The sequence below is a fragment of the Sus scrofa genome, chromosome 14, assembly GCF_000003025.6.
Source record: "Sus scrofa isolate TJ Tabasco breed Duroc chromosome 14, Sscrofa11.1, whole genome shotgun sequence".
Lineage (NCBI taxonomy): Eukaryota > Metazoa > Chordata > Mammalia > Artiodactyla > Suidae > Sus > Sus scrofa.
Window position 1 is genome coordinate 137,243,531 of NC_010456.5, and position 13,652 is coordinate 137,257,182.

At 55.3% G+C, this 13,652-nt stretch overlaps 1 protein-coding gene across 7 annotated transcripts in view; it reads left to right on the top strand.

The window, feature by feature from the left end:
* PTPRE (protein tyrosine phosphatase, receptor type E) overlaps positions 1-13,652 on the top strand; it is a 162,797-nt gene that overhangs the window by 142,082 nt on the left and 7,063 nt on the right. For 6 of the 7 annotated variants that reach the window (XM_021073749.1, XM_005671573.3, XM_021073748.1 and 3 more), the window contains 8 exons: positions 1,118-1,281; positions 5,197-5,332; positions 5,602-5,751; positions 6,063-6,156; positions 7,538-7,614; positions 8,928-9,062; positions 11,854-11,979; positions 13,212-13,378. In XM_021073749.1, coding sequence (XP_020929408.1) covers positions 1,118-1,281; positions 5,197-5,332; positions 5,602-5,751; positions 6,063-6,156; positions 7,538-7,614; positions 8,928-9,062; positions 11,854-11,979; positions 13,212-13,378 — 1,049 coding nt within the window. The remainder of the gene's footprint in view (positions 1-1,117; positions 1,282-5,196; positions 5,333-5,601; positions 5,752-6,062; positions 6,157-7,537; positions 7,615-8,927; positions 9,063-11,853; positions 11,980-13,211; positions 13,379-13,652) is intronic. The other variant, XM_013983885.1, reaches the window with a different exon arrangement.

Sequence of the window (13,652 nt, forward strand, 5' to 3'; positions counted from 1 at the left end):
GAAGAAATAGGAAAAGGAACATGATGGGGCATAGAGGAAAAAATTAAGAAAAAATGTATGAATAAGCAAGGAAGAGAAGGAGGGAAATAGAAGGGCAAGCAGGTGTCTGATTTCTAAGAGGGATTTTTCTTTCAAAGAATTTGCAAGCATCGTTTTGTGGTTTTTCCAGGAATGATTAGAAAGCAATTACATTTGTACAGGAAGACCGGTAGATTAATATCGGGCATGTTTACATTTTTACACCAGAACAGCAAGAGAAACTCACAGGTTTTTTTTAAATCAAGGTAGTCATTACCTTTGACCTGGGGTGGGTGATGTTGGAAGAGGGGCAAAAACGGCCTCCTCTTTGCTGGTTATCGTCTCTTTTCCCACCTGGGTGCTTGTTAAACAAGGACGGTCATTTTGTGCACTGTATTGGGTATGTTTTGCACATCAATAAAAGGGTTTGTAAAAAAAAAAAATAGAAAAAAAACAGAAAGTCGTATTATCGGGAATCCAAGGTAGAGAGATTGATATAGTTAGATTACGAAATAGGAGTGAGGTTCCTAGAAGCCATAGCAAAAAAGGGAAGAGGGTAAGCTTTATCATTCTTATTACCCTAGCTCGCCTCCCTCTCAGAAACACACACACACACTTCCAAACGTGGTCTGGGGCAGAGAACCACACTCCTGGGTTCTGGGTAATAGAACCCGAGAGATGTTTTGATGGAGGGTGTGTGTTGGGGGGTGGGGTTCTCCTGCTGGTAGGGTAACCACATCTTTTTGCCCCCACTGAAGATACTTTTGAGAGTGAAAGCTTATGCTGTTTGTTGGTAGTTGCAAAGGCATAAAGTTGAGGCACACTGGACTGTGGCCACTTACCTGCTGACCGGTGGGGTCCGTAGTGCTGGGGCTGTAGGGATGTGTCTGGCTGCCTGGCCTGGCCAGGGACAGGAGCCCTGGGCCCTGCTCTGCTGTTCCTGCAGCCATGGTGCCCAGAGCCAGCAGTGAGCATCAGGCTGTCTCACTCGGGGGCATCCTGCCTTCATTGACGGGCACACACATGCCCACGGCTGCCCACGGCTGAGCAAGCATCCTCAGAACGTCCCACCTACTCCCGTCTCCCCGTGTCTCTGCAGCAGCTCCCCGACGGCTGCAAAGCCCCCCGCCTGGTGTGCCAGCTGCACTTCACCAGCTGGCCTGACTTTGGAGTGCCTTTCACCCCCATCGGGATGCTCAAATTCCTGAAAAAAGTGAGGACGCTGACCCCTGCGCACGCCGGGCCCACCGTGGTCCACTGCAGGTATGTGCGGGGCCAGGCCACGGGGCGGGCCCTCCGGGGAGGACTCGGCCCCTGGTGGGAAAATGCCCAGTGAGTGGCCGCTGGGGCAGGCAGGGGTCGGCGCCTCCCAGCTCCCTGTGCAGCTCACAGAATCCCGTGGCAAGAGCTGGAGGGATGGTCCCTTGCATCCCTGGCACCTGAGGGGACCCCCAGAGGTAAAACAGAGAAGAGCTAAGAGGTGCAGGCTGGTGGGGGGCGGGTTCTGGTCGGGCCACTTGCCCTCCCATTCACCGCCGCTTCCCCAGGACCCTCAGATCACCTCTGGGAACAGAGATGGAACAAGCTTATGCAGGGAACCCCAAATCTTAATGCAAGGGCACACGAGGTTGGGAGGAGCCAGGGGCCATGCCCCAGGCACAGCAAATGGGCTAGAAACAGAGCTGGCCCGGGGCAGGGTGTCCTGGGGACCTGGGTCTGTGGTCCAGGCTGCCCCTGGCTGGCTGCCCCGTGACCTCTCTCGGCCGCGGTTGCAGGGTCTGTAATGGGAAGGACAACCTCGGAGGGGCTGGGACTGTCACGGGGGGCGGGCTACGCCCGACACTAAGCCCTGCCCCCCCCCCCGTGTGAGCCGCCGCCACCGCCGCTCTGATGACTCCCCAGGTTGTAGAAAAGCGGGTTCTAGGATGATAGCTTTTTCCAGGACGTGTCACCCTCCGCCCTGCACACTGGGGCATCCTCTGGCCATCGTCACACTGAGCTCTCATTTGCTCTGGGGCTCCCCGAGCCCTAGAGGCAGGGCACAAATCCACACCCTCTGCGGCTCGAGACTGAATGCCCAGTTTGGCTTCTGGTGCCAAAAGTCGTGTTCATGAAAAGGCCGTGGACTTCTGGTTGGCCAGCTGGCTTGTGCATGTTTGTTTGTTTTTTAATTTTTTTTATTATAGTTGATTTACAAGCTTCTGCCAATGTCTGCTGTACAGCAAAGCGACCCAGTTACGCGTGTATCTACATTCTTTTCCTTACAATATCTTCCATCATGTTCCATCACAAGCGATTGGATATAGTTCCCTGGGCTGAACAGCAGGCCCTCGTTGCTTATCCATTCTAAATGCAATAGCTTGTGTCCATTAACCCCAAACTCCCCGTCCATCCCACTCCTTCTCCCTCCCCCTTGGCAACCACAAGTCTGTTCTCCATGTCTGTGGGTCTCTTTCTACTTTGTAGAGAGGTCCCTTTGTGCCATATTTGAGATTTCACTTGAAAGTGATATCCTATGGTATTTGTCTTTCTCTTGCTGACTTACTTCACTTAGTATGCGAGTCTCTAGTTCCATCCATGTTGCTGCAAATGGCATTATTTTATTCTTTTTTATGGCTGAGTAGTATTCCATTGTGTATATATACCACATCTTCTTGATCCATTCATCTGTTGATGGGCATTTAGGTGGTTTCCATGTCTTGGCTCTTGTGAATAGTGCTGTAGTGAACATGGGGTACATGTATCTTTTTCAGTGAAAGTTTTGTCTGGAGATATGCTTGAGAGTGGGATTGCTGGATCCTTTGGTAGTTCTGTATTTAGTTTTCTGAGGACCCTCCACACTGATCTCCCTAGTGGTTGTACCAGTGTACATTCCCGCCAACAGTGCAGGAGGGTTCCTTTTCTCCACACCCTCTCCAGCACTTGTTATCTGTACACTTATTAATGATGGCCATGCTGACCTGTGTGAGACATTTTGCTGTTTTAAAACAAAGTCACAGAGACAAGAATGTTCCCTGCCACACACCCCCACCCCCACCGTGCCCTCCTGACCAGTGCCTGGCCCCTCCTCTGCTTGCCTCCTTCTTGCTGCAGGTGCCCAGGGCTCGGGGGTTTGCCCTTCATCTTGGGCTCCATCCTCGGCCCCCTCGGTGGCCATGAACCTCAGGCTTTGCCATCGATCACACAAGTTGCCTCTCTGTGGTCACATTTTATTTCACTGTTGCTACTGCAGCTCTAGGTTCTCCCTCCTCCTTGCAGTCTGCTTTGCCGGTGCGTTTTTATGTGTGGGGAAGGGAAGCCCTCCTCTCCCAGTCTGGGCTTCTCCACTGGAGCCGAGCCCCCCCACCCCGCCCCCAGGGCAGGCGGGCAGATGGGTGGTCTGCGCACTGCCTGGCCCCAGGTCATGTGGTGACCGCGAGTCCCACCAGGAGTTCAGGCCAACCAGATCCCCCCAGGCTCGGGGAAGAGAATCGAGCAGCTGGCAGCCCCTGGAGCTCCGGGGGGAGGGACTTCACCTCCCATCCTCCAAGTTCATCTTCACACGGGGTCTCCTGGGGCTCAAGAGCATGGACAGCTGAGAGCGGGGGCTTTGTGGTTTCTTTCCCTGCTCCCACACTCACCCTCCCCGTCTCCTTCTTCATCCCTTAAAAAGAACCAGTGCGCCTGCCACGTGGTCCCTGGAGAAACAAGGAGGGGTCTTTAGTACAACTCTGAGCTGCACACCAGCATCCAGAGCCCAGCAGGAGAGGACCACCTGGACCAGGGCTTTGCCTGGTGGAACCAGCCTGGTCCCTTTGGCTGCTTCTTGGCAGGAGCCGCACCCCTGCCCCGCAGGCACCTGGGCTTCCTGGATTCTGGAAGCCTCCTCCTCCGTGCCCCCCACAACACCGATTCAGCCATTCCCTGGCCCCTTCCATGCACCTGTTGGGTGGGGCGTCTTCGCCTGGCTCTGCACCTGATGACTTTCTCTTACGTTGTAAAGAATTGAGGCTCCTGCAGAGGCTCTCATGTCCCCTCCCCATTTAAGGAGCGGGGAGTCCCCCCGATGGGAGGGGCTCCACTGCCTGATTTAGCAACATTTGGGGGACTAGATGGAAAGAGCGGTACTACCCGCCCCCCCAAAAGAGGAACGTGTGCGCCTTCATTAAGTTGTGAGCCTGTTGTTTAAAAGATCACTTTCCTTCTTTAAAAGAGGTTAAGGCTGCAGGGCGGAAGGAGGCAGCCCAGCTCACCAAGCGACAGATGCCCTGGGCTGCTGCGTGCAGTTCTGGTGTGCGCTGCACACATGCATCTAGGCCCTCAGGGGTTTATTCGTCCAGCGGTTGTTGGCTGGTGTGCTCGCTGAGTCCTGGGCGTGGGGGAGACACCTGCACCGCTGGTGGGGAATCTAGATGAAGCAGGTTGTGGGGTGCGGGAGGAAGACCCCTGGGAGGGGAAGAAAGCCAAGCCTGGGAATGGAATTGAGCAGCTTCCTGAGACCTCTCAGCGGAGCCCCTAAGGACCAGCTGGCTCCAGCCAGCCCAGGGTGAGGGCTGGGATCCCAGACGGAGCCAGCTGGGGTCCCCCATTCCTTGGGATTCAGCAGACCTGGCCTGGGGTCCTTCTTTCTCATGAAGAACCTGGAAAAGCCATATCAAGCGTGACATAAAAAAAAGAGCAATGCCAGAGATCCCCCTGCGGCATAACGTGATCGGCAGCATCTCTGCTGCACCAGGCATCATGCAGGTTTGAGCCCCGGCCCGGCACAGTGGGTTAAAGGATCCAGTGTTGCTGCAGCTGTGGCAGAGGTTGCAGCGGCGGCTCAGATCTGATCCCTGGCCTGGGAACTCCATATGCCGCAGGGTGGCCAAAAAAGGAAAAAGACAAAAATCCGGTTGCACCAGGGATAACGAGAAGACAACATTTGGCAATAGAGGAAAAATGACCAGTACAGCTTCCAGTTCTCGTCCACAAGCCTTTTAAGTCTTCAAAGGAACGATTGGCGGTCTTTTCACTACGGTTGTGGTGCCCTCTGGTGGCCTCACAGGGACTTGCTCTTATTAACCCGGAGACTTGTATTCGGTGGGGAGGCTACGTCCCCCTTCCCGGGCGGCCTGTCCCCCTGTCCCGTCTGCAGGCTGTTCCCGGTCACTTCGGGGGAGAGGGATGCAGCCCGTGGCATCTTCCTTTCTCCCCAAGCGCGGGCGTGGGCCGGACCGGCACCTTCATCGTCATCGACGCCATGATGGACATGATGCACGCGGAGCAGAAGGTGGACGTCTTCGAGTTCGTGTCCAGGATCCGCAATCAGCGCCCTCAGATGGTTCAGACGGACGTGAGTAGCGCCCTCCTGCAGCCCAGCCCCTCGCCCCTGCGGGGGTTTTGCCAAGCAAACCCAGACGCGCCAGGATGCGTGCGTTCTCCCCCGGAAGGGGCCTGGCCAGGAGAGTGTCCTCAGGAACCACCCGCCCCCCGGTCACGTGGACCTTAGTGAAGGCCAGGCAGGGCCCTTATAATGGCCATTGATCTGACGTTCGTCCCCAAGCCCCCTTCCCTCTGCACAAAGAGAAGGGCCCGCGCCGAGCTCCCTGGCTGTCCCCGCAGATGCAGTACACGTTCATCTACCAGGCCTTACTGGAGTACTACCTCTACGGGGACACCGAGCTGGACGTGTCCTCCCTGGAGAAGCACCTGCAGACGCTGCACGGCGCCGCCACCCACTTCGACAAGGTCGGGCTGGAGGAGGAGTTCCGGGTGAGTGCCGGCCGGCTCCCAAGGAAGACAGGTGCCACTCACACGCGGGCACTTTCAATCGCTTCCCCTCTGGGTGGACCCCAGAAGGAGCAGGGGGCCGACCTGCCCGTGACTTTTCCAGGGAGGAAGAGAGGGGGCTTTCAGAGCTTAGCGGCCACCCGTGGAGGAGGGCATGTCGTGCCTTCTTTTATTTCCCCGAGAGAAGTATCTGGAGACAGAGACAGGTGTTTCCTGGGAGCAGGCGCCCTTGAGAGCAGTGCTGTAGAACTGCCATTGCCTTCCTTGCATGACGGTGTCCTTCCTGGCTGCAGAAACTGACAAACGTCCGGATCATGAAAGAGAACATGAGGACAGGCAACCTGCCGGCCAACATGAAGAAGGCCAGGGTCATCCAGATCATCCCGTGTAAGTCAGCCCAGCCGGGGCCGAGTGAAGCCCCGAGGCAGTGCCGGTGGACTGGTCCCCTGCGGCTCAGTCACTGAGAAGTCATTGAGCACCTACCTCTGTGAACCAGGGGTCAGGGGCAGGGCGCCCTGGCAAGTGTGGGGAGGAGAATGCCCCCCCGTGGAGGCATGAGTGACACAGAGGGTCCTGTGGGTGTCAGACGGCCAGCTTGTGACCTGGGCTTGGAGGCAGGAGAGGGAGGACTTCCTGGAAGCGGAGAGATTAGCTTCAGACCTGACTCAGTGCCTCCTGATTGTCCATGTCATTCGATCCTCCTACAAGCCTGGGCAGAGGAGGGATCCCCCCCCCGCCCCCCTCCCGCCCCCCATACACCGAGTGGGGTCCAGGCCCAGGCTGTGCAGCAGGAGCTGGAAGGAGCTCAGCCGCTATCTTCGAGGGAGTGGCCTTGGGACCAGCAGGCTGTGGGCAGAGGAGGCAGCAGGGCGCCGGGGGTCCTGAGGGAGGGAAGGTCCGCGGGGCTGGCAGGAGCTGAGGCATCGGAAGACCCAGAGGGAGGGGGAGGGCGCCTGCCTTGAGGGGGAGGGGACCTTCCTTCCAAACCTCCCTTCCATGTACCCCGCACAGACTGACCTGCCCCCCACCCTGGCGTGCAGGCTGAGCAAGCTCTCTTCAGCCTCAGACCCTGGGGTCTTTGCGGCGGTGATGTCCCCGGCCGGCTGCTCTGGGTGACCTGCCTGGACAAACCCCTTTTATTCCTTCAACGCAGTGCCCTTAATGCTTCCCATTTCAGTATGAATTACCTCCATTTATGACAAATGAAAACACGTGGATTATTTTAGAGCTTTTCCTGACAAAAGGCAACCTCCCCGGGCCCCTTTAATTAGCCTGTTTTGTTTGTTTGTTTGGCTGTGCCCACAGCATGCACAAGTTCCTGGGCCAGGGATCAGACGGGCGCTACAGCAGTGACAAAGCCAGATCCTTTCATCACTATGCCACCAGGGAGCTCCTTCTCAGGGAACTCCTAATCCACCTATTTCAGAAAGTAAACCTTCCAGAGTTCCCATTGTGGCTCAGCAGGTTAAGGGTCCAGCATTGTCTCTGCGAGGACGCAGGTTCGAGCCCTGCCCTCACTCAGTGGGTTAAGGGTCCCTTGTTGCCCCAAAAGCCACGGTGTAGGTGGCCGATGCAGCTTCCGTTCAACCCTAGGCTGGGAACTTCCACATGCCGCAGGTGCAGCCATAAAAGAAAAAAAAAGTAAACCTTCCGAGGCGATGGCTTTCTTTAGGGATTTTATGAATGAGCCTTCTATCTCGGAAGTTCACCGCCGCGCATTCGAGTTTCCAGGATGGGGTTCGTACTGACCCAAATCACTGCTTTGCAGATGATTTCAACCGCGTGATCCTTTCCATGAAAAGGGGCCAGGAGTACACGGATTACATCAATGCCTCCTTTATAGACGTGAGTACGATGGCCCCGCCACGCCTGTGTGCCTGGCCTGGACCCACGGGCTCCCCCTCTGTGAGCACGCAGACGGTGGACTAACTCGCCCTCCCAATCAGAGGGGCGGGCCCGCCCCCAGCGATCCAAACCCTTTCGTTAGCAGAATCACTTGCTTTAAAGAATGAATGAGGAACTGCGGGGACAGGGGATGTAGGTAGAAGGTTAAGTAACGCACTATTTTCTCATTTTGCTTTTTTGTTTGTTTCTGCTTTTTAGGGCCACACCCGCGGCACATGGAAGTTCCCAGGCTAGGGGTCGCAACAGAGCTTCAACTGCTGGCCTACACCACAGCCACCGAAACACAGGATCCAAGCCACATCTTCGACCTGCACTGCATTTTGTGGCAATGCTGGATCCTTAACTCAAGGAGTGGGACCAGGGATTGAACTCGAGTCCTCATGGATGTTAGTTGGGTTTGTTACCCCTGAGCCGCGACGGGAGCGCCCTCTTTTGCTTTTAATACATCATGACCCTGCTTGCCCAGGCCTCTCTCTCGCATGAGCTCTGCGTGGACCACACGACTGTGTCACGGCCCAGGCGCAGGCTGCCTCGTGCACAGCAGAGTCAGCTGAAGAACGGGCAGGAGAGAGCGCGGTGCCCTCGTCCGCGTGAGAACGTTCATTGGCGGCTGCGACCGCTGGACCAGGGGTCACGTGGGCCTGGGATCTGAACCCACGTCCTCTGACTCCACACCCAGCTCTCTGCCCTCCTTCGGGGCTAACTCGGTGGTGATGCGTAGAGACGTGTTAGACTCAAGCTGGCCCAGGGAGTTCCCGTCGTGGCAAAGTGGTTAGCGAATCCGACTAGGAACCATGAGGTTGCAGGTTCGATCCCTGGCCTTGCTCAGTGGGTTAAGAATCCGGCGTTGCCGTGGGCTGTGGTGTGGGTCGCAGACGCAGCTCGGATCCCGCGTTGCGGTAGCTCTGGTCTGGGCTGGTGGCTACAGCTCCGGTTAGACCCCTAGCAAATCTCCATATGCCAGTGGTGCGGCCCTAGAAAAGGCAAAAAAAAAAAAAAGCTGGCCCAAGCAGGTGTCCCTAACGCGCATTCAGGGGAGACTTGGGGGCGGAGGGGGGCCTGTCCAGCCTGAGCATCTTGACCTGGTTTCTGAGCGTGTGTTTGTGCGCATGCGCCAGCTGGGGCTCGGCTCAGGCCCTGGACCTGGACGCCTGGAGGAAACCCGCCCTCTTCCAGCCGCGGGCGGTCCCCACGCCTCCCTCGGGGGACGCGGGATCGAAGGCCGTGGGCTCTAACCTCTGCTTCCCCCGAAGGGCTACCGGCAGAAGGACTACTTCATCGCCACCCAGGGGCCGCTGGCGCACACGGTGGAGGACTTCTGGAGGATGATCTGGGAGTGGAAGTGCCACGCCATCGTCATGCTGACCGAGGTCCAGGAGAGAGAGCAGGTCAGGGGCGCCCCGGGCCCGCCCTCCCCGCCCGCCCCGCCTGTCCCGCCTGCTCCTGGCCAGGGTCCCACCTGCTGTCAAGCGTGGGGCCAGGTCGCATCTGCTGAGGAGGGAGCAAGGTCGGGGACGAGAGTTTCTTCCACGGCCCCCTTCCCCCTCCCCCGTCCCCCATCCCCACCGTAACTGCCTCTGGCTTTTGTTCTCAGCCTACATTTTTACCCAACCTGCGGTTCTGTGTTTGCCACAAATGCAAATTTGATCACAGCCTGTTGGAGAGGAAGGCCTATGCATTCACTTTTTTTTCGGGACAAAAAGACATCGGCATTGATAGGGCTGCCTAATTCCTAGAGTCCTGGTAGAGGGGGATGCGTTAAATGTTTCCTTTTTCCCAGGCCTTCTTGTTTTTATTTCATAACGTCCTAACACCTGTGAACCCACTGTCCAGCTGCAAAACCAAACCTTTGCCAATAATGCGCATTGATCTCTCCCAAGAGGTAACTGCCACCCTGAATGTGTGTTTCGATTGCTTTGCTTTTTCTAACGTCTTACGTACATGCAATCCATCTTTCTAAAGGGTGCAATTCAGTGGCTTTTAGTACAGTCACAGAGTCTCACTAACACCAGGTCATTTTCACTGCCCCCGCAAGGAAACCCCATACCCATGAGCAGTTACTACCCCCTTCCCCCAAGACCCTGAAACCCCCAGTCTACTTTCTGACGATATGGATTTGGCTCTTTGGACATTCCATACAAATGGCCCCCTTGAACATGTCTTTGGGATCGAGTGCTTTCACGTAGCCCACTGTGCTCGAGGTTTATCCGAGACTCCGTTCCTCACGCTTTTACGTTGTGTATTGTATGGACAGACCACATTTTGCTTATCCGTTCAGTAGTGGGGGGCATGTGGATTGCTTCCGGTCTTGGGCTGTCATGAATGATGCTTTTAACATCCGTGGACAGGAGTTCCCGTCCTTGTGCAGCAGAAACGAATCTGACTAGTATCCACAAGGATGCGGGTTCAATCTCTGGCCTCGCTCTGTGGGTTAAGGATCTGGCGTTGTTGTGAGCTGTGGTGTAGGTTGCAGACACAGCTTTGGATCCCACGTGGCTGTGGCTGTGGCTGTGGTGGAGGCCAGCAGCTGCAGCTCCGATTTGACCCCTAGCCTGGGAACTTCCATGTACCACGGGTGCAGCCCTAAAAAGCAAAACGAACAAACCAAAAAACCACTCATGGACATGTTCTTACATGGACGTATATTTTCATTTCTCTTAGGCAGGTACCTAGGGATGCGTGTGCTGGGCCAGCTCATAACTACGTTGCACATTTGGGCCACTTAACATCTGGAGGAGCTGCCAGGCTGCTTTCCAAAGCAGCTGCCCTGTTTACGTTCCTACCAGCAATGTGCAGGAGTTCCAGTTTCTCCCCGTCCTCGTCAACACTCATCATTATCTTTTTGGTTGAAGCCACCCCAGTGGGTGTGTTCTCGACTTGGTCTTTTAGTAGCACATGTATGTATTCCTGGAGAAATTACTGTTCAGTTTTGCCTGTTTTGGGACTTTCTATAAAAAGGTATCATTCCAGGACCTGCTCGTTCCACTCAAAGTTATGCATTCGATATTTTCTTTTGTCGACGCGCTAATTGTGCCTCGTTCATCGTTTCCGTGTGCTCCGTGCCTCAAGCTGTCCATCCTGTTCCATTTATCTGTCCTTTCTCCTGACATGGGCATTTGGGGTGATTCCATTCTGTTGTTTCACAGTGTTAGGGGTGCCTTCTCTTCTGTGTCTGCATGAGGAAGAGTAGGTTCCAAAGAGACAAAGCGCACAGGGGAACGTGTGTGAAAGTTTGAATGTGCAAGACAGTTCCAGGTGGCTTCCCAAAGCATTTGTGGTTCCCAAGTGGACATTGGATCAGTGTCATTCAGCAACATCCCCTGGGTTGTCTGGCAGCCTCATTTTTGTTCATTCAATAGGTATTGACACCTCTTTGTGGCTTTGACTTGCAGCTCTCTCATCCCTATGAGATCAGGTAGCACCTCGTGAATTTATAGATGGGGCGTGTCTCTTCCCGTGCAAAGGTACCTGTTCATGCTTTTCTCTCATCTTTCTAGTGGCTCGTCTGCCCGTTTCTTATTGAGGTAGAGGACTTCTTGACAGATTCTTGGTGCTGATCCCTTGTTGGTTGTATCTATTGCAGACGTCTCACCCCAGCTGATGGCTTGTCTTTTCACTCTCTTAATGTTTGTTGATGACATGGAGTTAATTTTATTATCATCTGATATTGCAGTCTTCTGTGTCCTGGTCGGCTTGTTCTCTGGGGTTCTTGTTTGGTGAATCTGTACCCAAAAAATGAAAAGATTTTTTTTCACAGTTTTTTGACTTTGTCTGACTCTGTCTCCTTGTTTATAATAAGGTTCAAGGCTACCCTATATGGTAGCACAGGTTCTATGCTGCCCAACTCCAGGAGGGGCCGGGGCATTGATATCAGCCCGGATGTGAGTTAGGGATCCATAGAGAAAACTGGCCTTCCAGCTCCACTTACTGACTGGCCTCTTTTTTTTGTCTTGTCACCTCTGTGCTGTATCAAGTTCCAAATACACGTGTGTCTGTTTCTAGACTCTCTACTCTGCTCCCCTGATCAACAGGTACTAACAGCATTCAAATTCGTATTCGTCTATTACTTTCTTGGTCAGACGAAATACATCAAATGGTTTGAGAGCAGTGCTGCGTCAGGGCATCCAAACGACTAGCACCAAATTATTAGGTGACTTAAATTTTTGTTTTATCCCCAAGGATAAATGCTACCAGTATTGGCCGACAGAGGGCGCGGTGACCCACGGGGACATCACGATAGAACTCAAGAGCGATACCCTTTCTGAAGCCATCAGTGTTCGAGACTTCCTGGTCACATTCAATCAGGTACTGTCGCCTGAGAGCCATTCCCTCTCTTGGTCATAGAGACACTGCAGCTGTCACTCGGGTGGGCTCGTCACTGCTCCCCTTCGTCCTGCTCCTTCGGGCTTCTCCGGAGCCTCAGCTTAGTGTCAATAGCCAGTGCGGATGGTAGGGAGCTGTGATATCAGGGGGTCGATCGCCTATAAAATTTGACCCCCACGGTCACCTTGTTCCTTGATGGACCTCGAGAGCCAAGAGGCATCTCACACACCCCACCCTCCCCAGAAGTGACAGTGGCCAGGAGCAGGAGGAACGAAGGTCGAGGGTGAAGGCACAGAGCCTCTCTGGAGCGCCCTGTCCCGAACCTTCTCAGCTCCCGGCCGTCCTCTTCCCCACTGGGTCTCCAGCGCTGCTCCCCAGGAAGACCAGGAACGCTGTGTGGACCATGGGGGTTGGCGGGGGCTGGGGGGGGGGAAATGACCCAACTGTGGGATTTGATTCTGACCTCAAGACTGCCAGCGCAGGGAGTTCCCGTCGTGGCTCAGTGGAAACAAACCCGACTGGTATCCATGAGGATGCAGGTTCGATCCCTGGCCTCACTCAGTGGGTTAAGGATCCAGCATTGTCGTGAGCTGTGGTGTAGGTCACAGACACAGCTCGGGTTGGCATTGCTGTGGCTGTGGCGTAGGCCAGCAGCTGCATCTCCGATTCGACCCCTAGCCTGGGAGCTTCCGTGTGCCCCCGGTTCAGCCATCAATGCAGCCTTTCTCCAAAGACTTCTTTTCCTCCCATGGGTCACAGAACGACCCGGGCTGCTAGACTCAGAAGCTGCTCCTCTCTAGCTTTGAAGGGACCGTTAGGGTCCTGGCTTCTTTAAAAAGGATGAGTCCTCTTATCTCAGAGATCCCGTTGTGGCTCAGTGGGTTAAGAACCCAACTAGTATCTGTGAAGATCCGGGTTCGATCCCTGTGGGTTAAGGATCTGGTGTTGCCGTGAGCTGTGGTGTAGGTCGCAGATGCAGCTCCAATTCGACCCCCAGCCTGGGAACTTCCATGTGCTGCAGGTGCAGCCCTAAAAAGCAAAATAATTAAATACTAAATTAAAAAAAGACAAAGAGGGGATGATTGCTGTGATCTCAAGCAAGGCGGCCAAGGGTCCCATGAGGGAAGGCAGGGGGGCCTGTGACCTGCTCCCAGGTGGGCGGGGCCTGCAACGGGACAGCTCTGAGATGCTCTCCCCCCACGCCACCCCCGCAGCCCCTGGCCCGCCAGGAGGAGCAGACGCGGCTGGTGCGACAGTTCCACTTCCACGGCTGGCCGGAGATCGGGATTCCCGCCGAGGGCAAAGGCATGATCGACCTCATTGCGGCCGTGCAGAAGCAGCAGCAGCAGACAGGCAACCACCCCATCACCGTGCACTGCAGGTGAGGGCCTGCGGCGGCCGGGCGCCCCTTCTCCTCCTGCCCCGTGGGGCTGACGCAGACCCCACACCCAGTTCACTGCTCCCAGCCACGTAGTTTCCCTGGACCGGACTGTTCACCTGCTCTCATGCACGTAACTCACGTGCATAGATGTCATTGGCTCATAGGTGCAGAGGCCCCTGTGGGGAGAAGGAGCCAGGAAATGACTCAAGCACACTTTTCTTTGTGCTTTAGTCATTTAAAAAAAAAAAAAATCGCCAAGCACAGCTCTGACAAA